This window comes from Theobroma cacao, chromosome 3 (genome assembly GCF_000208745.1).
Source record: "Theobroma cacao cultivar B97-61/B2 chromosome 3, Criollo_cocoa_genome_V2, whole genome shotgun sequence".
Taxonomy (NCBI): Eukaryota; Viridiplantae; Streptophyta; class Magnoliopsida; order Malvales; family Malvaceae; genus Theobroma; species Theobroma cacao.
The window spans coordinates 26,821,414-26,846,278 of NC_030852.1; the positions used below are offsets into that span (position 1 = coordinate 26,821,414).

The 24,865-nt window shown below is 34.6% G+C and overlaps 5 protein-coding genes across 6 annotated transcripts; 4 read left to right on the forward strand and 1 right to left on the reverse strand.

Moving 5' to 3' along the window:
- LOC18605252 (glutamate dehydrogenase 2) lies at positions 1,080-5,042 on the forward strand. The gene is made up of 9 exons (XM_007038162.2): positions 1,080-1,521; positions 1,633-1,746; positions 2,435-2,656; positions 2,791-2,865; positions 2,974-3,090; positions 3,190-3,440; positions 4,132-4,207; positions 4,276-4,362; positions 4,629-5,042. Exons 1-9 carry the CDS (start codon positions 1,414-1,416, stop codon positions 4,812-4,814), a joined length of 1,236 nt encoding a protein of 411 aa, XP_007038224.2. The 5' UTR covers positions 1,080-1,413; the 3' UTR covers positions 4,815-5,042.
- LOC18605254 lies at positions 10,573-15,161 on the forward strand. 2 transcript variants are annotated; one of them, XM_007038164.2, is made up of 9 exons: positions 10,573-10,703; positions 10,986-11,349; positions 11,768-11,907; positions 12,068-12,167; positions 12,267-12,365; positions 12,843-13,190; positions 13,740-13,832; positions 13,922-14,128; positions 14,547-15,161. In XM_007038164.2, the coding sequence occupies exons 2-9, from the start codon at positions 11,035-11,037 to the stop codon at positions 14,808-14,810; spliced, it is 1,566 nt and encodes a 521-aa protein (XP_007038226.2). In that variant the 5' UTR covers positions 10,573-10,703; positions 10,986-11,034; the 3' UTR covers positions 14,811-15,161. The 2 variants fall into 2 exon arrangements, with proteins under 2 accessions (XP_007038226.2, XP_017973991.1); XM_018118502.1 differs by lacking the exon at positions 10,573-10,703 and having other exon boundaries at positions 10,931-11,349.
- On the forward strand, positions 15,882-17,421 carry LOC18605255 (ankyrin repeat-containing protein At2g01680). The gene is made up of 2 exons (XM_007038167.2): positions 15,882-16,457; positions 16,651-17,421. The coding sequence occupies exons 1-2, from the start codon at positions 15,882-15,884 to the stop codon at positions 17,419-17,421; spliced, it is 1,347 nt and encodes a 448-aa protein (XP_007038229.2).
- On the forward strand, positions 18,654-21,344 carry LOC18605256 (ankyrin repeat-containing protein At2g01680). The gene is made up of 3 exons (XM_018117098.1): positions 18,654-19,228; positions 19,659-20,380; positions 21,146-21,344. The coding sequence occupies exons 1-3, from the start codon at positions 18,656-18,658 to the stop codon at positions 21,342-21,344; spliced, it is 1,494 nt and encodes a 497-aa protein (XP_017972587.1). The 5' UTR covers positions 18,654-18,655.
- LOC18605257 (U6 snRNA phosphodiesterase) lies at positions 21,454-23,940 on the reverse strand. The gene is made up of 6 exons (XM_018116868.1): positions 23,569-23,940; positions 23,378-23,470; positions 23,028-23,277; positions 22,775-22,871; positions 21,856-21,921; positions 21,454-21,766 (listed from the first exon to the last, which is right to left on the reverse strand). The coding sequence occupies exons 1-6, from the start codon at positions 23,732-23,734 to the stop codon at positions 21,566-21,568; spliced, it is 873 nt and encodes a 290-aa protein (XP_017972357.1). The 5' UTR covers positions 23,735-23,940; the 3' UTR covers positions 21,454-21,565.

Consider the following 24,865-nt stretch of genomic DNA (forward strand, 5'->3'; position numbering starts at 1 on the left):
ATGGGGTCACTCCTTGGACCAGTCCTTAAAAGTCATGGTTAATTCACGTTTAAAATTCTTAAAATTGATATTGCATGGGTGGTCAAAAGGAAAAAAAAAACCAACTTAATTTTGAATTAATGAAATTCATTAAAAAAAAGCTGTATTTAAGATTTTTTATAGTTTATTTGGATTTAGTTAGCATATTTTTTAGTGCAATAAAAGAGGGTTAAAGTACAAATTGGATCACATGCTTTTTCAAATTATAGATTTTTTTTTTAAATTTGATGAATTAAATTCATATTTTTTTATTAATATTGAAACTTATCTTTCCTTCAATAAGTATCGTTAAATTGATGGCATGAAGTTTAAATTAATAACGTGACAATTTACATTACCTTTTTGGATCAACTGAAAACATGCAGCATCAATTCAATAAATTTGCACATAAGCAGAATTGAGATATCATGTATCCAACTGTCGAAAAAAATTACTATATAACTTGTCAAGTTAACTTAAAAGTGATTATGTTATCGATTTTCATAATGATTGTCATCAATATAATAGTTTACGTTATTAATTTAATAATATTTATTGGTAGATAAGTTAAAGTTAATATTCGATGAATATAAAAAGTGAGAGATTAAGTTGACTTTATAATTTTAAAAATTTACTTAAAAGAGTAAAAAATAAGAAATTAAATTTTTGATGAATATGAAAAATACGAGATTAAGTTTACTTTATAACTTTAGAAGAATTTACTTAAGGAATTAGGAAAGTAAAAGATTAAGCATATTTTATCCCTTTAAAAGAATTTATTTATTTAAAAGAATTTACTCATTTAAAAGAATTCTGTTAATTCGATTTTAATCGAAGAATGTATTTCGTTTAATCAAATTTTATGTGTGTTTTGTTTAACCATAAATTGAACCCTTCAAATCGGGGGGACCACTTCGTGTGACCTGACTGTACGTCGTAAGGTAACTTCGGCATCAATCAGTTCAATACATCAAAGCACGATGGATGGCTCTGATCCGTGGGCATTATTGTAAATTTAAGACAAAAAATATGGAAAGAAGGAGGTAAGGTGGGGTAGAAGCCTTTCTAGCTCCCAGGAAGGAGCTTGAATAGAAAATTTCCTCACCTAATTGAAGTTGCCATATTTTGGAGCTACTCTCGTAAATTCTTTTGATTACCCTCCGTTCAATTCTCGCCTCATTTCACCATTGCATCTATTCTCTTTTTCTGTCTTAGACCTTCCCTATATATACCCCTCTCTCTTTGAAAAAGACTCAATTTTTTTTCTCCCTGCTCCTTTGCTAATCAATTACCTTATCAACTTGTTCTCTTACAATTCTCTGTTTTAAGTCTCCGAGTTTTCGTTTTTCTTGTCTGGGTATTTCTTGTTTTTTGTTGAGGTTTTAATAGGTAGCCATGAATGCTCTTGCTGCAACTAACCGCAATTTCCGCCTGGCGTCTCGTTTACTTGGGTTGGACTCTAAGCTTGAAAAGAGTCTTCTGATCCCATTTAGAGAGATCAAGGTTTTGCAGAAAATTCTCTTCTTTCTTGTTTTTGTTGGGGAGTTTGATAGAAAGCTACCTTTCTGTCTTTTGATCTTTAAATGCTATGTCTTGATTGGTGTTTTTTATCAGGTCGAGTGCACGATTCCCAAGGACGACGGAACCTTGGCGTCTTACGTTGGATTTAGAGTGCAGCATGATAATGCCCGTGGTCCCATGAAAGGAGGAATCCGATATCATCCTGAGGTGATCACTGTTTTGCTTTTCCTTTTTCTGTTGGGATTTTTGTCTTTTATTGTTTTGTTTTTATGATTGATTGTTTCTTTAGTCTCGAGAGATCGTCATTCGGTTTACTTTACTGATCAGGCTGTTGGCATGCTTCTTTAAGAAACAAAAGACAAACCTTTTTGGAATTTCATAGTTTACTGAATCGAGTTTAGAGCTTTTTTTTATTGTCCTGTGGAATTAAAGTAATATAATCTTACTTTCCTGCTAGAGCTTTTTTAATAGATTCTCCTGCACCCTCCAAAAGGTAACCGTTTCAGTCCAATGGACTCTGATTTGAATGCCATAATGATACTGATTGAAAAGTTAAATCTTGGCATGATAATCAAGCAGTCTTTTCTTCTTACGAAAATTGAGGAGAACATCAGTTAAGTAATATACTTTACCAAATAGGCCCTGCTCTTCTGAATTCCTATTGTTAACGGAATTCAGCGAAAGATTTTGGATCTTGGTCTTCTGCATTTAGAGCAAATGCCTACTTGTAACTCTGTTTCGTTTTCTGAGTTCCAATGTACCCTTTTTATTTGTTTCCCCTGTTTTAAATTTCAACAGGCTGTTTCAGTTACGCATCTCTGTGCTGATCTTAAGGCATGAAAGTGCTGAAAAATCTTTCGACTTGACAATTGATGTTTGTTAATTTTGTTTAAAGGTTGACCCTGATGAAGTAAATGCCCTGGCTCAACTAATGACCTGGAAGACTGCTGTAGCAGACATTCCATATGGTGGCGCAAAGGGTGGCATCGGATGCTCCCCTAGGGATTTAAGTAAGAGTGAACTGGAACGTCTAACTCGTGTCTTCACTCAAAAGATCCATGATCTCATTGGTATACATACTGATGTTCCTGCCCCTGACATGGGAACTAATTCACAGGTTATATAGTCCTCACTGAGTTATGTTTTGTCTTTCATAAATTTTCCTTTTTTTTTTCTAAATTACAAAATTGTTTTCATTTCATAACTTTACTTTCTTAAATTTATATGTATATTAAGAATATAAATGTGCAGACCATGGCATGGATTTTGGATGAATACTCTAAGTTTCATGGACACTCACCTGCTGTTGTTACAGGGAAGCCAATAGTAAGTGCTAAAGACTGACATTTCAAGCTTGTGATGTAATATTTGAGACAATTATCAATAAGTGGCAAGAATAACAAAACGTACATATACTTATAAATGGAATTTTAGGATCTAGGTGGATCACTAGGCAGGGAGGCTGCAACTGGGCGTGGTGTTGTATATGCAACTGAAGCTTTACTTGCTGAATATGGGAAGTCGATTAAGGGTTTGACCTTTGTTATCCAGGTATACTCAACATGAATTACTACACGGTTACGATGCCTTCTCCTTTGAGAAACTTCAAAACTTCTTTTCTTAATGTTTATATTATTAATTGTTTTCCAGGGTTTTGGTAATGTGGGGTCTTGGGCAGCAAAGCTTATACATGAGAGGGGTGGTAAGGTTATTGCGGTGAGTGACATCACTGGTGCTGTTAAGAATCCAAATGGAATTGATATACCAGAACTGCTGAAGCATAAAGAAGATACTGGCAGTTTAAAAGGCTTCAATGGTGGAGACTCCATGGATCCTAATGAACTGCTTGTACATGAATGTGATGTTCTCATCCCATGTGCTTTAGGTGGAGTACTGAACAGGTTAGGATCCATTGCCAAGCATCTTGGTTGTAATGTTTCTGTGTAGACTTGATCTGCTGTATGTTACTTTTGCCAGTTCTTCTATTTTATTTTTATTACATCTAAACTATTGTGGTGCAAAACTTTTCCTATTTCCTTTAAAAATTTATTGGAGTGGTTATGGCTCAACGGCCTGCATATGGCTTCTTAATCGTGGTCGGGATAGAGGTTGAAACACTAAGTCAAAACCAGCTTTACAATTTGTGCTTGTATAGATTAATAAAGGCAGGCACCAAACATGCTCAAAGTTGAAATTGTACTAATTTTGTGTGTCAGCCAAAGCTAAGATGTTGTAATTTAGGGTTAAATAAGTTCATAATTTTCACATGACCAATTTCTCTCATCTCAGCAGGACAACTTATATGTTCCATATTGGATATGGTGTCAGAACATGTTGTCCTAGCTGGTAAAATTTGAACTTTATTTAGAGCATGTAACTGCCTGACCTAACATTGTTTTATCCTTAGTTGAGAAGGTTCCATCATTAACGTGGTATATTTGAGCAGTTGAACAAACTTGTGGTGGCTTTGCAATCTGTTTGGAAATTAGCTTTTCTTTTTGCAGTATCTTAATTGGTTTCATCCTATATTTCAATCAATCGTTTCAAATATGGATTGTCTCACATGTTGACTTATCATGTTCTCCTTTAAAGGGAAAATGCTGCAGATGTGAAGGCGAAGTTCATAATAGAGGCAGCAAACCATCCCACTGATCCAGAAGCAGATGAGGTATCGACCCTTGTTTCCTGCTCCTAGAGGTGGATTTTGAAATCTGATCTGAGATTTTGATACTGCAGATTCTATCGAAGAAAGGAGTAATAATACTACCTGACATATATGCAAATGCTGGAGGGGTGACTGTTAGCTACTTTGAGTGGGTTCAGGTAATAGATTTTAGTTTGAGAAAATGGGTAAAAGGATTTTTTTACGGTGTTTGCCATGCATCTTATTTTTCTAAGTTTTACTTCTGAAGACTTGCAGCAACAACATAGTGAAAGTTAAAGATCACAATATTGTTTCATCTGTAATAGTTGATTCAATGGGCACATCTAGCAAAATACAATCATTTGAAAATTGAATCACTGGCATCAAGAGCAAGTTTATGCCTCTTAACTAGTTAAGTTCACAATTTTTCCATCTGATATGGCAGAACATTCAAGGTTTCATGTGGGATGAAGAGAAGGTGAACAAGGAACTGAGGAGGTACATGACTCAAGCTTTTCATAACATCAAGAACATGTGCGGGACCCACAATTGCAATCTCCGGATGGGTGCCTTTACCCTTGGGGTAAACCGTGTTGCTCGTTCAACTCTCCTAAGAGGATGGGAAGCATAAATGGCTACCTTTCTTTCCTTACTTTTCTTTATAGTCTCCATTGAAAGCTCAAGCAATAACTTTGAAGCATTCTTAGCTTGCCCCCCACCATAGTTATAACTTTTGATTGTTCTCACATTTATCCTTCATCAACTTTTAGACAAACATCAAATATATTCACCGGGGGTATTTGTTAAATTTCAAGTTTACCAGCTTATATATGGAATAATGCATTTGTTGTGTTCAATATTCTTAGAGCTTTGAGATTGAATTCATTGTAACTTGTTAATGCTTTTTATCATGCCATTATAAGTTTTTGAAGACCCCAATGCGGAAAATTAATTTAATCAATCCAATTCTCATTATAATTGTTATTTGGCACAAATGAGTAAATTCTCCAACAAAATATGATATATTTCTGCCAAAAAATCATTCTTGTACATCTACAAGTGAACAGAATATGGTAGTATATCCTAACCTTTTTTTTTTTGAATGGCAAGTGATCATTAAAAAGCAAAGCCAGTTAGGCAATACAAAGAAAAACTGCCAAGGACAGTTCAGAACGATTGACTTAAAGGAAGCCACAACAACAAAAAGGGAAAAAATTCAACAAAATACCCAAAAATTAACGAACTCAACTAAGTGAACCAACAAGGTGAACATAGAGACTTAGCACCCTTGTTTTCCAAAACAGCTCAAAGTACTAGAGCAAAGTCGAAAACGATTTAACCTGATAGTCCCAACTTTTGCAAGCCCGTCAGCCAAAGTGTTTGCCTCTCTGTTAATGTGAGTGAAGGAAAGATCTTTGAAGCTTGTTTTGAATGCTCCAATACTGTTGGAAAAAATCTTCACGCGCCACGGAACAGAGTTGTGGTGAGATGCCCAAGTGATGGCATTTTTGGAATCACAATCAACATGGAGAGTGTTGGGAGGCCCAAGGTGAAGAAAAGAATAAAGAAAGGCCCTCTTTGATAGCAAGAAACTCAGCGTAGTTGGAGTCCTCGGTGCCAATGGGAGTAGAAAAAACCCCTTTAATAAAACCTTCGTGGTCTCTAATGGCACCCCTAATACCTGCAGGCCCTGGTTTTCCAAGGGCAGAGCCATCAATATTCAGTTTGAAAGAACCTGGCGGTGGTCTCCTCCATTTAGAGGTGACTTTTCTTTTGCATTTCCTAATATTGATGCTGATTGTACTAGGTTGAAAAGGAAGTGAGAAGCTGGGATGTGGTTGAGTGGCCTCTTGCCCTTGCACCAATAGACTAGTCTAACAAGGATAATGTCTTGCAGCTGATTCACATCGAGGTGTTTACCTTAGAAATGAGTTTCATTTCTACAAAGCCATATTGACCATAAGGTAGAGAAAAAGAGCATGTGTCATATTTTAGAAGAACCATAGGATGGTTTATTGTTCTGCCAAGAAACAAAGAAGCTAGTGGCAGCACCTGGGTGAATCCAACTAAGCCCCCAAAAGCAGCAATTGCAGCAATCTTAATGTTTCTGCTAATTCTTTAAAGGGATAATATCATATTTGGCTCATATAATTTTTTAATAAAATATCAAATTCAATATCTGTAACAAAAAAAATTATATGTGTCATTTTGTTATTAATGTGATTCAACGTCTGATTCTATTACAACTAATCAAATGTGAAATGATCCTTTTTTTTAATTATATACTACAAAAGGCCAAAAAAGAGACGAAGGAAAGCACAAATAATTAAAAACCTTGCCCATAACTCTCTCACATAAAGTAATGAAAAGATAATCTTGTTTATTAAAAGGTATGGGCTAATTGTCTACTTCGTTCCTATCCCCACAACCACAAAGCTTTAGAGAAGAGCAAAGAACCAAAGAAAAGAGTATTCCTATTGAACAACAATGGCTTCCGTTGCCATTTCTGCCTCCTTGCAGAGAGCTTGCACCTCACATCATGTCACTAGGAAGCAACATCCACAAGCCAAACCAGCTTATTCTCTAGGAACAAAGCAATGCGGTCACCCGGGATATGGAAGGACAGAAAGGCATTGGTATAGCTGAAAAAGTAGAACCGGCTTCACAAGTTAATAAGTCAACCGAACCTGATGATGAATTGAAAGACAGTACTTTCCAACAGAATCTTCTGTTCCAAAGTTCAGGGACGAGCGCTGGAAGAATGGAACATGGGATTTAACTATGTTTGTGAGAAATGGTAGGATGGATTGGGATGGTGTGATTGTTGAAGGTCGGGCTCTCCAGGAATCCATTGGTTCGGTTCTTTACATTCATATTGTTTAGTTTTTTGAAAAAATAAGATAATTTGTAGATTATCTAAAATTATGTAGATATTATTGAAAAATAATATATTTTATAAAATTCAAATATTTTACATTGTCAAGATATAAGAAAAGTGAATGTTTTATATATGAAAATCAACTATGAACTTGTTATAAGTAAGGAAAACGAAATAGACTCACATATACATAAGATTGGATCAAATATTAAAAAATTTCATACTATTCCTCTTACGCGCGAAAATACACTTGGAGATTGTGTCTAAGTGAATTTTTTACCTTAATTTTAATATTTTAACCTTTTTTAATCTATCTAACTAAGTACTATATCTAACTCAGTATACATGTTGATGAGGCCACTTACTATGACAAACAGTGGCAAGCATCTGGAAAGATCCCAATGCAAGCTTTGCTTCTTCAGAGAAAATTGGAAATACTTGAAATTTGAGTTCACGTAATTACTTGTTCATTTAGAAGTATATAATTACAATTGCAGTAGTATATGGTTCTAATAGAAGTAGCATGATTTTAACAGTCAACTACTCCATTTAAAGAGTTATTAATGATCTTTTAAGAACCTTGGCATCCACGTTAATGTTGATGAGATGAGAATATAATGATACAAGCGTGGAATGCATGCGTAACTGTTAAACGCAAGGTAAAAAGGAAGCCATTAACGAGCTTTGAGCTCGAGCGGAACCTGCCTCTAAATGCCATTATTTAATGACCTGTTGATACATAATATATAACGCTTTTAGAATCTTTCAGATTTCATAATGTAAGAATTGCTTAATTAAAAATTGCACTAAATTTGTTAAAAACAAAAACAAGGCAAAAACGTTTTATTTTTTAATATAATTAATCTATTCTACTAGTCTACTTGCAATAACAAATATATCTTGGATGTATCGCAATTGTTCCACGCAACATCCTTAAATGCAACTATATTTATGAAGAGGGTGTCTAAAATAGAAAAAATTCACTTAGGAAAACATAAAAAATATTTTTAAATACAATTATATTTATGAAGAGAGTGTCTAAAATAGAAAAAATTCAGTTACGGAAACATAAAAGTTGGTTTTATGCAAAAGTGAGTATGGTCTAAGATCATGTAAGGTCCATTTTGAAAATTTTAAATCATCAATTGATTTATAATTTTTAAGATCAATTGATGTAATATGGTTTAAAATTTATCTTAAATTTTATAATTTTTAAATTCTTATATATATAATTAAAACAATCATATATTAGCTGCTCATCAAATCAAAGGGTGACTCTAAAGTAAAGTCCGTCCAAACACATTGGGTTCGGACAACTCATAGGTTGTCCTGAACTCATTGCTCACCCCAGTTTTATGGTCCCACGGTTCAGCACAGCTACCATGAGTGAGACAAGGCAATGTTTTACAAATTACGGAAGCAATGTCTTCGTGACAGCAAAGACTTACCCTTAAACCGAGACTTGTGTATCCAAGAAAACTCATCCAAATGTGTTGATTTTCCCTTCTCGAGTGGACAGGATATTCAACCAATTTTATAAATACAAATTAAATATGATATACCTTTTTAGGAGGAATTTTGTTCACTCAGGTTAAAATATGAAGAGATGGATGAAACTTGTTTAGATATTTTATAATTTATTTCTAAATGTGGTAAAGCAAAGCTACAAAAGTAGATGACATTTTGTTCCAATTGGCCAACAAAATTCCCAAAACACAAAGCAACCAAACCAACACAAAATAAAAATAATAGAAGGAAAACCAAAGAAATACAAAATAGAAATAATAAACTTTTAAACTGAAAAAAGAACTCTTTATTTATTGCACATATATTATTATAAAAGATTAATATTTAATGCACATAAATGAAATTGAACATTAGGCAATAACTCAAAGATAATTGGTGTGCTTAAAATGAAATTCTTCCAACAAATATCATGATTACTTTCAAGTTAATTTCACGTAAACTTCCTCTATTTGATCAAAGGTCAAATTTTGCACAACCGCTATTTCCCATCAAACCCAACCGCTAGATCAATAATTACAAACACAAGCACATAAATACCAAGTTAACTTCTTCTTCTATCTAAATCCCTAATTTCCTTGATAGTGACATAACCATGAAAACATAAAATTCAACAAATTGAATTCAAACCACCAACATTAATAAATAAAATGAAACCTTGTGGTCAGCAAAACTAATTCAAACCAATTACTTACCCAAATTAAATATAATTTGAGTAAAATAGTTCTATCTAATTGGTCTATTGGATCAATTAGTTTAAAATATTTGATCCAATTGGTTTTTTAATCAGTTCTCGATTTTAAAATTTTTGAACCAATCCACCTAAAAAGCTAAACTAATTTTTTTATATATTTATATATTTATATATATAATCATATATATAATATTTTTTTATACATTAAGAAGAATTGATGGTAAATTTAATTAATAATATATTTAAAATATATTAAGGTATTATAAGTAAGTATATAAATTATAATCATAGTATTTTAATATTAGTTATATATATTTATTTATTTATAAATTTATATTAATATGAAATTATAAGTTATATATTTTAAATGATATAAGTTATATGTTAATATTATAATATATGATAATAAATATCTTACATATTAATATATTATAATTATTACACCTTAGTAATGTTTCGTAATATAAAATTATATGAATATATATATATAATTGTATAAATATATTATATATACATATACTTAAGCATTACTATAATTTATAATAAACTTTATTTATATGATTATATTTAATAACTTTATTAGTTATCATTTTAGATTTTATAACATATTATTTATAATTAGTTATTATTTATATAAACTTTGATATAAAACATTATAACATATAAGTTATGTCATTAATTATATATATAATAAAGTCATATAGTATATATATTAATTTATACATAAGCATTACTATAACCTATAATAAACTTTATTTGTATAATTATGCTTAATAAGTTTATTAGTTATTATCTTAGATTTTATAACATATTGTTTATAATTAATTATTATTTATACAAACTTTGATATAAAACATTATAACATATAAGTTATATAATTAATTTCATATATATAATTATGGATAAAGTTTATAAATTTTAATATTATAATTTGTTAAAAAAATAGATAAAATTTTGATCAATTGGTTCAAAACTAGACTAACTAAATCAATTCTATATTTGATCGATTTGATCTTTTATTATATTTGATCGATTTTGATCAATTTTTTAAAAATAATTAATCCAGTTGATGCTTAACTATGATGGACCAAATCACCCAATCTACCCATTTGTCCACCCGCAATAAAACTTAAAATTTGGCATACTAATTTTTTGCCCCAAAGTGGCTTAATTGCACGGTTAATCACATCTTCCATCCTCTATACATCTACTAAAAGAAAAAAACAACAAAAAATAAATACCAAACCAAGCAATCAACAGAAAAGAAAAAACAAATCAAATTTCACCTTCGAAGTCTTGCCGTCGAGTTCAGGCAACTCGATCTTGGGAGCAGTGATCGGATGGATAAGTAATAGGATATTAAACTAATCGTATGAGCAATTGCCAGTTAGTTCATGCCTCTCCGTCTCTGAAATCATTTTTTGGTAAGAGTAAGGGAAAGCTTAACAAAGAAACTGAAAAAGGAAAAAGAAAAAGAAACTGAAAAGGGCAAAAAAACGTGACTGTGATTGGGAGAAAAATATTTTATTTTTTAATTAATTAATTAATAGTTTTTTTAATATTTATTATTAAATTTTTAATTTTTTTTACTTCGTTAATGAGATGTTGAATTTTGATGACTTCACAGTATCAGTGTGCCTTCTATAAATATATAATATATGTATCTCCTGTCCTCCTCGCTTCTCCCTTTCTTTTTGTCCTTCAAGTTTCAGATGCCAATAGAAACAGTCAAACAACGGCGACATCGAATCCAAAATGCCGGCTCTCCCCAAAAACCCGAATTCCTCCGCGCGGCTGTTGGCGGACAGCGCGGAGGCGGAGCGGCGACTGCTGGAGGCGGAGGAGCGATTGAGGGAGGCCATAGAGGAGCTCCAGAGACGTCAGAGGACGGCGGCGAGTGGCCAACACCCGCCATGCGACCACGCTGACGACTCCTGCGTGGCCAACGCCATTGGTAATCTTTGCCAAAGCTTTCTCCTTTCTTATGGTGTTAGAGTGGGCATCGGGATTCTTCTTCGCGCTTTTAAGCTAGCCAGAAGACAGTCTTATTCTTCGCTTCTTGATCTCAAGGTTAGAGTTTTTTTATGGCATTTTTATAAAATGTTTTGCTTTGAATTGGTTGTTTTGTAAATTGTGAAATGTTTTTGGAACTGAATTTGTATTTTTTTCCTAATTTATTTTTTTATAAAATAGTTGATTAGATGGTTTTGATGTATGATTATGTGAACTGAACTGTTTAAAAGTGTGGACTTTGTTACTGTCATTTTCCTAATGAGTTGAAAAAAAGGAACTCCTTTAAAAAAAAAAAAGAGAAGAAGAAAGAAAGGATCAAATTTGAGGCTAATAAAGTAAGATGAAATTAGATGGGTTTTGGGCAAATTTTCTGGGATTTTGGGTTTTATTATTTGGCTTTGCAAGGAATTATCACTTAAGAATATGAAGAAATGTGATATTAGCAGATGTTTAATGTTTGAATTTTGTTTTTCAGCAACTTGTCTCTGAGAAAGATTTGATAGTAAGAGAAGAAGCATGCCGTGTTGGTTTACTTTTTGGTGGCTTCACAGGATCATACCATGCGCTTAGATGTTTACTAAGAAAGCTGAGAAAGAAAGAAACACCAGTGAACGCGTAAGTTTGCTACATAAAGACTTTGCTTTTTTTTTTTCCCCTATAGATGCTTCTCATTGTTTGGTTTATGTTATATGATTAGTTGAATAGTTGAAAAATTTTTATGCATGCTAGAGCCTACTCCTTATTTTTGACATTGTTTGAGGTGGTGATGGAACAGAATTTTAGCAGGTTCAATTGCGGGTTTGTCTGTTTTGGCTTTAGATGATTCAAACCGAAGGCGTACACTTGCACTGTATCTTTTGGCTAGAGTAGCCCAGGTACATGAATGCATTCTAAATTAGTAAATTTGCAAAGCTATCTGAAATTGTGGAAACTAGTTTTCCAATTCACAGTCTAATATTGTGTTCTACTCTCAGTGTGCTTATAATTCTGCAAAGTCAAAAAATAAGTTTCACTTATGGGGAAGCCATTGGAGGCATGGCGACTCTTTGCTCTTTGCTTTAGCATGTGCCCAGGTAATACTATGCTCATATTGATTTCGTGACTAGATGTTTACTTTATACTTTTGAACTTGTTATTTTATCTCTTTAGATGAACTGATGATAGTGGAACTTTCATAACACTAGAAATTGCATAGTTTGGTGAGTAAAAGGTGTCAAAGAGTAGCTTAGGCTAAATTTTAGGCATAAATAATACAAGATATTACTCTTTTATTTGCGATGTTCTGGAAATGTAACTAATTATATTCTGTTCCTGTGGCATATTGAATTTTACCTCCACTTATTTGTTTCCACTTTTTCCATTTAAAAATTTATTATTTAGTTGAAGGTTGCTATTTTCTAACAAATTGGAGTTTGCTTCTGAGGTCTACAAATGATTCAAAAATTTCTTGTGGTTTCGTATCTGCTGTTCACTTACTAGTGTTAGATTGATGTCTTTTTCATCATCAACATTTGTTTTTACTTCATCCATTTTACTAATGCTCATAACAGGTTATGTATGCCTTTGTAATGCGTCCCGAGAGCTTGCCAAAATCATATCAGGATTTTATTCAGAAGACTGGTCCTGTTGCAGCTCCTGTATACAAGGCTGTAAGGGAGAACTGTAGAGGTAGTCCAGTGGATGTTGCATCTATATCCGCCTACTTATATCGCCGAGGGAAGTCCAATAATGTGAAGTTGGAAGAGTTCCCTTCTATTATTCCTTGTTCTGTTATTCATCCAGACACAAATTCTTGTCTAGCTCACAATGCTAATGCAGCTTCGGCTACATTTAGGAAAACATTTCCGCTATACTTCTCTTTGACATTTGTGCCATTTGTTGTTCTGCACCTACAAAAGGTACATATTGCGTAACATATTGGTTTTCTTTTCGGCATCTGTGTGTGTGGAGAGACATTGGCGTTGGTTTTGCATTCTAACTTTCCTGCCATATGCTTCTGGTTATAAGAAATAAGCAGACAAGAAGAATAATGGTCTTAATGCATTTTGCGCTCTATAAAAGGTCCAAACGAGCTTGCCTTTTTTTGCATATGCTTTACCAAAATTGAAACATGTTTTTGTAAAATAAAATAGTGAACCCGGTTTAGTAAATGCTGCATTAATAATGTTGGGAGAGTGGAATGGGAATGATAGGTTTTTATTATTAAGTTTGTCTTCCTGTAGCTGAGTAAAACTACTTATGCCTGGAGGAAAAAGAATCGATTGACAGTTATGTCCTTTTGTAATTGAGACAAAATTTCTTTTAGTTGGTTTTGCAGGTTTCTTTTGGTCCATTTGAGCAGCAATTATATATTCTGGCTATCTGCCAATGGCATGACAATTAGTATCAATTTCGAATTGATCCTTTTCCTTTTTTGTTTGTTTTGCATCATCATGATGCACTTCTAGTTTATGGATACCCCTGCTCGTACCTTTTGGCTTGCTGTTAAAGGTGCTGTTCGATCAACAACTTTCTTGTCTGCATTTGTTGGAATTTTTCAGGTAGCTGGTTTCTCAGTTCTCATTCACCTTTTTCTGTTGTTAAAATCTGTATGAATATGTTCTTGAATATTTTTCTTGTGCAATGCAAGGGGGTTATATGCATGCATAGAAAGATTGCATCAAAAGACCATAAGCTGGTATATTGGGTTGCTGGTGCTATAGCAGCTCTTTCTGTATTACTGGAGAAAAAAACCAGACGCAGTGAACTTGCTCTATATGTTCTTCCGCGAGCAGGAGAATCATTATGGTATATTTTAGTAAACCGGCACCTGCTTCCTGATATTAAAAATGCTGAGGTATTGCTTTAATTTTCTTTCTCATGAGAGCTTCTTTGTTGGTCTAAGTGAAAATTGTGTCCATGGTTAGAGATAGATAACCAGCTTTGTTCTTAATATTTCTGGGGCTAGTCGCCTTGGTTTGGGTCCTTATGTCAAAAGGTCATGAATTTTGTTGGCATGAATTAGGTGGCTATGCTACAATGTGCTATTGTTACTTAGAAAGTACTTCCCAGCTATGAATTTTAATGGAGACTTATTGAGACTATGTTTGTCTATGCTATGTGCTCCTGTAAATCCATGATTTATCTAAGTGTTGCACATATAATTGAGACAGAAAGATGGTTTCCTTTGTCTACTGCATCATTATGCAATTAACTGAGTTGGTTATTTTTCTTCTAAATTTGGCTTCTGAATTAATGCTTCCAATCTGTCACAGGTGGCCTTATTTTGTGGATGCATGGGAGGAATCATGTACTACCTAGAATATGAGCCAGACACCATGGCCCCCTTTCTTAGGGGTCTAATCCGCCGCTTCCTGGCTAGCAGAATAAGCAATCCAGGCTCTTCATCTAATCGGACAGCTTCATACACGTACTTGCAGACTCTTGATGCCATGAATAAGCCACAACTACAGGACAACCGAGAGGTCGAAACTTCAACTCCTAAACAATACAACCTTGAATCTATACCAGGGCTCTAAGCATGTTTTTGTTGCCTATTATATCATTCTGAAATTCAGTCAACCATCCATTCTTTGTAATTTATGTAGACTTTTTTGCTAAAAATATAGTAGTAGAACATTGTACAAGGGGATTAGTGATGATGCAGTGCCTGTTAAGGCAAATAACTGAAATAGAGGGATTTATTTGTAATCCCACTGTAGGTTCTCTCCTAACCTTATGTGTACTCTGTACTCCACCACAGGAGTCGTTGTTATTGAAGAGACTTTGAACGCGAGGAAATGATATGTGATGCTAAATGTAAAGATTGTGCAAAGGATTTGCCTCTGCCCACTGTAAATAATCTCAGTTGCTGTCTATTCCACTGTTCATCTAGCTTAACAACGAAAACCTTTTTTTTCTTTGTTCTTAATTTGCATACTTGATTTACAAGAAGGCTTATTTGTGGAGGGGTGAGTTCCTCGAATCATGGTGAAGTCTATGATAATCAATTCAATGGTGTTTTAAGTTTTTAAAACTTGGTTTGAATGGTAATTGGTAATTTCAAATGGATTAAAAACATTCAGTTCCAACTAACATCTAGATAAATAATTTCTTTCCCACAATAGTATTCTGAATACAGTTTTTCTATTCAACTACGCTTTGATGACAAAAACATTGCTATGCTTTGTCAACGGGGTAAAACTGGAAGTACTGGGCTGAAACTTCCAGATACTAACTCGATATTCCTGGAAACCAATCAGTGACACTCACACATTTTTGGATTGGTCTAACCAGAGTTTGATCAGTGATTGTTGGTGCGTATAAGAATAATAAGTAGACATTAGCCTTATGAACTTAGTTTAGCACTGGTCAACAAGTCCGCAGCAGCAAAAATCCTGGCTACATCTGTCCATTATTTTAGTTCTTCTTCTCGGCAGATCTTGGGGAGCATAATATATTATTCGTTCCAGGAATTGTTACTTTGGTTGGGGGAGGTGGCAGAAAGAGAATGATTACTTCCAGGACAAGTTACTTCTGCAATCGCTTTATATGCAGGCATAACTGTGTATTCCCAACGATCAGATATTACATAATTCTATCTGATCAGCATGGATATAAGATTGTTTGATGCTGCTCAGACTGGAAATATTGACAGCTTGCACCAATTGCTACGAGAAAATGCCCTCCTCTTTGATCAAATTGCACTTTTTTCTTCTGAAAACCCCTTGCACATAGCTTACACCGCTGGGCACTTTGATTTTGTTAAGAAGGTTATCAATTTGAAACCTGATTTCGCCAAAGAGGTTAACAAAGATGGTTTTAGCCTCATGCACATGGCTGCTTTCAGCGGGCACCTGGAGATTGTGAGTGAGCTGATGAAAGTTGATCCCTCTCTTTGCCGACTCCAGGGAACTCGTGACATGAAAACTCCCTTTCATTTTGCAGCCATTAAAGGGAGGGTAAATGTAATAAATGAAATGCTTTCAGGTTGTGCTGAGTGTATTGAAGATGTGACTCTTCAAAGAGAGACTGCTTTTCACCTTGCTGTTAAGTGCAGCAAGGTTGAAGCAGTTAGTGTCTTAGTGCATTGGATTAGTGAGCTGAAGAAGGAAGATGTGCTTAATGTAAAAGATAAGCAGGGGAATACGGTTCTGCACCTAGCAACCTGGAGAAAACAACGAAAGGTAAGCACGATTTCATCTTTTCTGGTATCTTTAATTCTTAATGCAAAGTTCAAATAAGAAAAAAGAAGTAACAATTGAAAATTTTAGTATTTTAGGGAGGCAAAACATGCCTGGAAACAGCACTGGTATCCTTGATAATCTTGTTCATTTAGCCAACCTTGGACGGAAATTAAAAAACTAACCCTCCTTGCAGGTCATAGAATTATTGCTTGACAACGAAAGGCTTACTTCTGGCTTGTTGGATGTAAATGCTGCCAATCAAAGCAATCTTTCTGCCCTTGATATGCTGTTGTTGTTCCCAAGTGAAGCTGGCGATAGAGAAATCATGGACATCCTTAGCGGTGCTGGAGCTTTAAGGGCAAGGGATGTAAACCTCTCTCCAAGGGCCTCCTTGGACTCTCGAACCCTCTCAGAGACTAATCACTTACAACCACAAGAGTTGGTGGAGTACTTCAAGTTTAAGAAGGGCCGAGATTCACCAAGTGAAGCTCGCGGCACACTCTTAATTATAGCTACTTTGGTGGCAGCTGCAACCTTCCAAGTTGCACTCAATCCTCCAGGTGGGATCTGGCAAGATAATTATTTCCCAAACCAAAATGATAGTCATAGCGCCACCATCAGTGGGAAACATCTTGCAGGTTGGTCTATTTTGGGCACTTCTGGTGGAGTTTCATTTTCTGTCTTTGCGATTTTCAACTCAATAGGGTTCTCGGTCTCTCTTTACATGATCAAAGTCCTCACCAGAAAATTCCCCTTGGAGTTCGAGCTTGGAATGTGTATGTTGGCCATGTTTTTCTCATACAACACTGCAATGATAAATATTTCACCAGACGACGTGAGGCTGGTGGTCATTATTAGCACTGTAATCTTAACTTCAATTACACCACTTTTGAGCAAGAGGACACAAAGACTGATAGGGTGGATTATAGAATTTACAGTCGACAAAATCCACAGGATCATTTGAACTTTGAAGTAAATGGATTGCCAGTAATTTCATGAAGGCTAAAAGGTCTTGGATACTTTCCTTTGCTTCTCACTAGGCAAAGAACAGTGATCAGAAAAAGTGAAGTAGAACTTGATGCTATTGCTACATAGCGTTATCTGATTGATCATATAAGCCTTGTAAAGAAAAGCTATTATTATTATTATTATCAAATATATTGGCAGGTCTAGAAACTGTTTTGCAGTTATTATTATTATTACAGTTTGTACTCAGAAATATTATTAGTATTAGTATGCCTTCCTTGCCTTGTCAAAGAGCAATTCTTATCAGTTTTCTTTTTTTATATATAAACGACTAAAGTAAGGTTTGACCATAAGAATGATCAGATTTATTACTTGGACAAATAGATACAAGTAGAATTTGAATAGTATTTAGAAACTGATTCAATTTTAGGTTGTATCACCCTTCTAGTCAATCATTTGCAACTTTTATATAAAAATATATTACTAAAGCCTACCTGAGTTCTGGTTTTTGTATCTCTCAGCAATGAATTTGCCCCAGTTGTATCCTATTAGGTACTGCAACAATATATTGTTATCTTTTTATTTGAAACTGCCCTGTAAGATACAATCAAATTATATTAACTACACATGCTTCCAATTTAGCATTCTATTAAGTATTTCTTGTTATATACAAAATACAATGGTAAGCAACCTGAAAAGTACAGGACATAAAATCAGTCAATTCTGTTTGCCATTTTGTTCTTTTTTTTTGCATAATCTTTTTTCTTTTCTTTTATTAGAATTTAGCTGTTGTAGTTCATTCCTGGTTCTGACAACATAGACCAGTGTCCTACAGCTAGCCAGAAATCTTAATGAGCTTCATTCATGTTCCTGTTTTGTTTGATCATCTTAGTTCTTTGAAACTATTAAAACTTTGCATCACAAAGAGAGTAGCATTGGCCTATCTCACAAGGCATTTGAATACCAGAGTTGGTTCACTTGACAATCAAGAAAGTATTATTCTAGCTTTAATTTTTCAATAATGAAGTTATTATTATAAACTAGGTCAACTTCTGGTTGCTTGTTCACATGAAGACCTTTCGAAAATAAGTTATGATAATCACTAAAGAAAGTATTAACATTCCTTCTTCCACCAGGACTCTTCATCATTCATAAGCAGAAAGAAACATGCCTCCTTTCTGGCAATAAAACCTGTTTTCCTTTCCAAGAAAAACAAGCTTTGTCTTATCAAAATGGATATAAGGTTGTTTGAGTCTGCTCGGACTGGAAACGTCATGGACTTGCACAAGTTACTAAGGGAAAATCCTTTAATCCTGCACACCATCTCAATTTATTCTTGCGAAAATCCCTTACATGTTGCTTCAGCTGCAGGGCATGTTGGTTTTGTTGGAGAGATTTTGGGACTAAGGCCCGAGTATGCCAACGAAGTAAATAAAGATGGTTTTAGCCCTCTTCATATTGCTGCTGCCAACGGGCATATTGAGGTTGTAAGAGAGCTGCTGAGTGTTGACCGGAAACTATGCTGCCTAGAGGGAAGAGAGAAAAAGACTCCTCTCCATCTTGCTGCTATGATAGGGAGGATTGACGTAATCACTGAAATGCTTTTGAGTTGTGCAGAGTGTATTGAAGGTGTGACAGTTCAAAGGGAGACTGCTCTACACCTTGCCACTAAGAATAGCCAGTTTGAGGCAGTCAAAGTAATGGTTGATTGGATTATAGAGATGAAGAAAGAAGACGTCTTAAATCTCAAGGATGAGCAAGGCAATACAGTTCTGCATCTAGCAACCTGGAAAAAACAACGGCAGGCAAGTAGTTTCTCATATTTACTTCAATATTTGCTATTCCTATATTTAGTGATGACTTTTTCTGCAAATGCCACACAGTTTTATCCTTTAGATGATGTTATCTTGTATAAGAAACACAAAGTTGAATACTCTAGATGAAGTTAGTATATACATTAGTAAAACTGTAAGGCGCTGCTGGGAAGAAAGATTCCGGATTGTCACACCTGTCAAAGCTGTAACCCCTTTGTTTTTCTTGTTTTAACATCCATCTGTTCATAAAATGGGAAATATTTCTAGGCAATTCTCCTAGACTCATTGATTCCTTCCTTTTGCATACCAAAATTAACCAAAAATCTATTTTTGTGTCAGTATGTTGTCTATCTAGCACAAGTATAATACCAGACAATGAGATGATGTTTCTGTTAGTGAATGATAGGTAATATTGTTTCAGGTGATAGAATTAGTACTTGGCACTGGAACAACAGTTACATCAGGCGCGCTGGAAGTAAATGCAGTAAACCAAAGTGGTCTTACCGCCCTGGATGTCCTACAGATTTTTCCTAGTGAAGCCGGTGACAGAGAAATAGCTGACATTCTTCAACATGCTGGAGCCGTGAGAGCTAGAGATGTTATGATCTCTCCAACTTCTTCCTGTGAATCTCATAATCAAGTAATAAACCAGCCCAGAGCACCGCAGAGATCACGAAGGCAGACAGATAACTTGGTGGAGTATTTCAAGTTTAAGAAGGGCAGAGACCCTCCCAGTGAAGCTCGCAGTGCTTTATTAGTGATAGCTGTTTTGGTGGCAACTGCCACTTTCCAGGTTGGACTCAGCCCTCCAGGCGGTACTTGGCAAGATAATAGTTCTCCAAATCAGACCAATGGCACCAGCATCACTAGTGCATACTCTGCAGGGACCTCCATCATGGGAACCAGCAACGGAATTGCTTTTGCACTATTTGTGCTTTTCAACTCGATAGGTTTTTCGATGTCGCTTTTCATGATCAACATCCTCACAAGCAAATTTCCATTGCAATTTGAGCTTCAAATTTGTATGATTGCAATGTTTTTCACATACAACACCGCGATGGCCAGCATTGCACCAAGTAGCGTAAAGCTCTTCACCATCATAATTACGACAGTCATTTCTTCAATCACACCACTTCTAACGAGGTTGGTGAAACAACTACTAAAGCTGTTAAAAAATCTTGTAGTAGACATTATCCACAAAGTGACTTGAAAAGTGGATGGGAGCAAAATGAAATGCCAATTTGGAACTTGGGATGTAGTTATTTGATTTTTGCTATTATCACTCTTCAGGACGAAATGGTCAGTTTTGGTGGTGTTACTTTCAATTATTTCTCATATATTACCATTGTCATCAATAGTTCATGGTGCACCTACCTATCCATAAACACCTTATGTTCTGTATCAGTAGCAGACAACTTGCATCCCTAACCTACTGTCCTACTCTGAAGTGTGCTTTTTTAGTCATAGCATCTAAACATCATCATATTTGTGCTATTTGTGCTTTAGTGTACAGACTGTAAGTATTTAAATTGTATTAAATCAAACAAGAGAGAATAAGCAAGAATGACACAGCTTTCAGCAGCGAGATGAGCAGGCCTACTTCTGGCAGAACTAATGGAAAAGCTGAAAATCAACACAAAAGCAACGAACAAGACTACTGCAAATGGCCGCCATTACCTTTTCCAGAATACTTGCATCGCAAAGATATCCTGCAAGGCCACACATCATACAGACCTTGTCTGTTCCTATTACACAGATTTCTAGAAGATCATCTTTATCTGCTTAAGTGTTGATCCATGCCTATATAGTTATGTTCTTTCCAAACTTCTCAACGGTATTAATTTACAAGAAAATAACTCTGTTGCAGAAGATCCTGATCAACGTATACATCTTTCATTGCTTTTGCAGAAACTTGACAGCTTTCTCTTATGCTTATCTACTCAACGTGGTACGGTTACAACAAAATGGTTCCTTTACATGCCACATTATAGCTCCAAGTTGGACTATAGTCGCAACAGATGATTACACAGAACAAGGAGCTCAGAATGTTAAAGGAGGCCAAGTTACCGAGATTGGTGGCAAAGCTTTCTCCACTAGAAAACAATAAAGTACTATAACCAATGTGATCAAACCCAAAGGAAGACATTTCGGAAAGATGCAAGTTGTATGGTCACAAGGAACACACATGTTAGCAACATGCAGAGAGAAGTGTACGGTGGTCGATAAGGACCTAACAGCAGGTTCTTTATCTGGACTTTCACAATAATCCAATCTGGTAACATAATTCAAATAAACTACAAAGGCTAACCACAAGAGGTTGAGGAGATTTTATAGTTCATCAAGAGATTTACATATCTTATATGTTTTCTTACCAATTTTACACTCAATGCCGCCGAATTTACTAGTACATATACAATTCTGTAAAGAACCTCCAAAGCTGGATGTCCTTGTTTCTTCCTTGACCACTTGCTTAAGGGGAACACTAAGGTCTCCCAGTGCCCAAGCCAAGGATATATGAGGCCGTGGATCCTGTGATCAACGAAATATATGATACATGATCATTGCTCTAAATTTTACAAGTATTTATTAGACTTGGCAATGAATCATAACAACCAAACCTTATAAAACTCAGGAAGATTGTGAAGCTTGTAAACTTCATTAACACCCTCAATTTGCTTAGTTATCTGAAAATTAATGGCAACCAAGTAAATACCATAACCTTGGCAACAAAATAACAGTTAAACATAGAGAAGAAAAGGAAAAAGAACTGTGAGATGAGCATGCCAATTTTAGCCTACATACAACAACTATCCTACTCAAGCAGCTCTTAAATTCTTAATTGTCTGAAAGTGAGAACAGAACAAATCCCCAACTAGTATGACAACCAGAACAACTAAACATGCCGCAGAGTTTTTCTCTCCAATTTGAAGCAACAATCTCTAAATTTTTATGCCATTTTAAAACTACTACTTCTCACTTTATAATCATAGAAATAAAAATGTATAAAACAATTTTACAGCATAGTCAAATACAAAATAATAGATGCAAGCATGCTCCCAAGTGCAGACTCATTGGTCCTCCTGCTCAACAGGTAAATAATAAACTAATAGTAGAATATAACATCTTAAAGGGCAACAAATAACTAAAACAGTTATATAACCTGTTATCTCCTGGAATCTAAAACGTGTATTTATACTTGTAAGTAATTACTTATTTACGAATGATAATATAAGAGGAATCTATAGTCAAATATCTAACTTAAACTTCCACTTCTCTCCAGAAAAAGTGGAAAGAAAAAGTTTTTGTGTTTCAACATAAGATGCATTGCTTGAAAATCTAAGCATATCTATCCAAAATGAAATAGGCAATGATGCTATGGCTTTTTTGCTTTTGTCCTCTTTCTTTATCTCTTTTTTTTTTTTTTCTCTTGGGATGTCCACGCATCTAAACAATGAATGATCAGACAGCATAAGCATGCTCAATATGTGATGCAATTATCATTGCAGTGAAAAAAGAAAGGAAATTCAGCACACCTACCTCAGCTAATCCTCCCCTAATAACTTCAAGTGAAAGAAAGGAGCGTGTGTGATCATCATTGACAAAAACATCCCATTTGTTAAAATCAATCCAATACCTACTTGCAATTAAAGAACAGTTCAAAACCATATCCTGGAAATCAGAAAAGGAGAAAGAAAAAACCATACAAAGATTTTATAAATTGAAACAGTATATTATCAAAAAAAGAAAAAAAAAGAATAGAACTAGCATAAACTAAAGAACAACATCTAACCGCTTTTGAAACTGAAGCTTCTGGCGAAGTATTGTTACTATAGAGTCAATCTGGTGAACTCTAATAGGAACGGTCCTTCCTAGACTTATGTGGAATTCCCTTCCCAAAGCAACTTGTTCAAGTTTATCTTCCTCTTTACACAGAATATTCAATGGAACATCAATGTCGACAACATGAAGACCGGGCACAAAGGTTGCAACCCTCTTCAAGAACTTACCAATCTCTTTTTTTGATGTACACGGTATATAAACTGAGATAACACAACCAAAAAACACTCTTTAAGTCTAGCAGCTCAAGGCATTCATCATTAACGAAGAAAAGTAACAATTCGTTTTAAGAAACAAAGGCACCTGGGATGTAGACGTGCAAAGCATAGTTGCCTTCGACGTGAGGGAAGCTTCTGACTCTACTGGGCTGACCAGTTTGCAGGTAATCCAGAGACCCTTGCATTGTCAAGAAATAGAAACAAATAGTTGGTGGACAAAAAAAATTAAAAATTAGCAACAGCAAACAATTGGAAGTTGATTGTAGTTTGAACTACCAAGGGCATTAGGAGGGTCAAGGAGAGAAAGAGGAGGTGGAGGCAGAGGGGAAGATAGTGTCTGCTCTGTTTGGGTTTTCGATTTGGTGGAAAGAGTTGGTGGAGAGGAGGCTTCGGAGTCTGAGTCGGAGGAGGCCTCTCCGTATGTTGCTCTTAGCGCTTCCATTTCGAACGCTCGAGATCGCTACTTTTGCTGCACAGTGGCACGGTGATAAGCTGCGCGACAACTCTTCTGTTTTCGAGGTCCCACGCTACGGTTTGGTTCCTTACAAGATTGCTCCTTTACTGCGGGAGTATCGTCGGTTAGAGGTCTTAACTAGACAACTCGAAACGCATCCTTCTTTTTATTGTCCTTCGTAGGCGTTGTTTTGGATTTTTTTAAAAAAAATACTTCTAGTGCATAGGATTTTCATTGTGATTTCTTTTATTAAGTTTTGAAATAGAATAGAGATGAAGTTGGGTCAGACCGATCCGAATCGATACGGTACAAAACTCGAGTTCAACTCGATTAAAAATCTTTTAAGACTCGAACTTGTCTTGAAAAATAATTCAGTTACTTGAGTTAGACTGATTATCATTAATTTATGTTCAAAATGAAACTTTCACTTGAGTTTGAAATAAAAACTTAAAATAAAATTTTAAAATATATAAATAAATATTAAATTTTATTTACATATATATAATATTAAAAACATTTAAAAAAAAAAGTTAAAAAGGTAATAGGCTCTTAAACTACTTGGGTGGAGTATTACAAATCTTGAATTTTACTTGGTTTGGATTTTTTTTTAATTCAAGTTTGTATATTCTCATTGTGATTTCTTTCTATGTTTTAAATATGAATAAGGGTGTAATTGAGGCGAACCAAGCTAATACAGTACCAATTTCGAGTCTAATTTGATTAAAAATTTTAAATATGATATTACAAAAAAACTCTTAAACTATTTAAATTCGTAAACATGTAAATAATATTAATACCTAAGTGTAAAATATTTAAAATGTTCTTCTTCTTTTATCACTTTTTTTTTCTCTTAAACTGATCGATGACATTTTTTTACATCGATTAATTAGATTCGACAAGAACTCTTTAAAAGAACGCAAGATCTAACTATGCACCCTAGATCTTGGACTCCCTTGAGGAGCACCGTTGGCTTTAGGGTGGTCGATTGAGAGTTTTTTTTTTAGAAAATAATAAAATTTTTTTAAAAAATATAATTTATATAATAATAATTTTTAAAATTAATAAAAAATAAAATTATTTTAAAAATATTATCACATTATTAAATTAATAAAAATATTG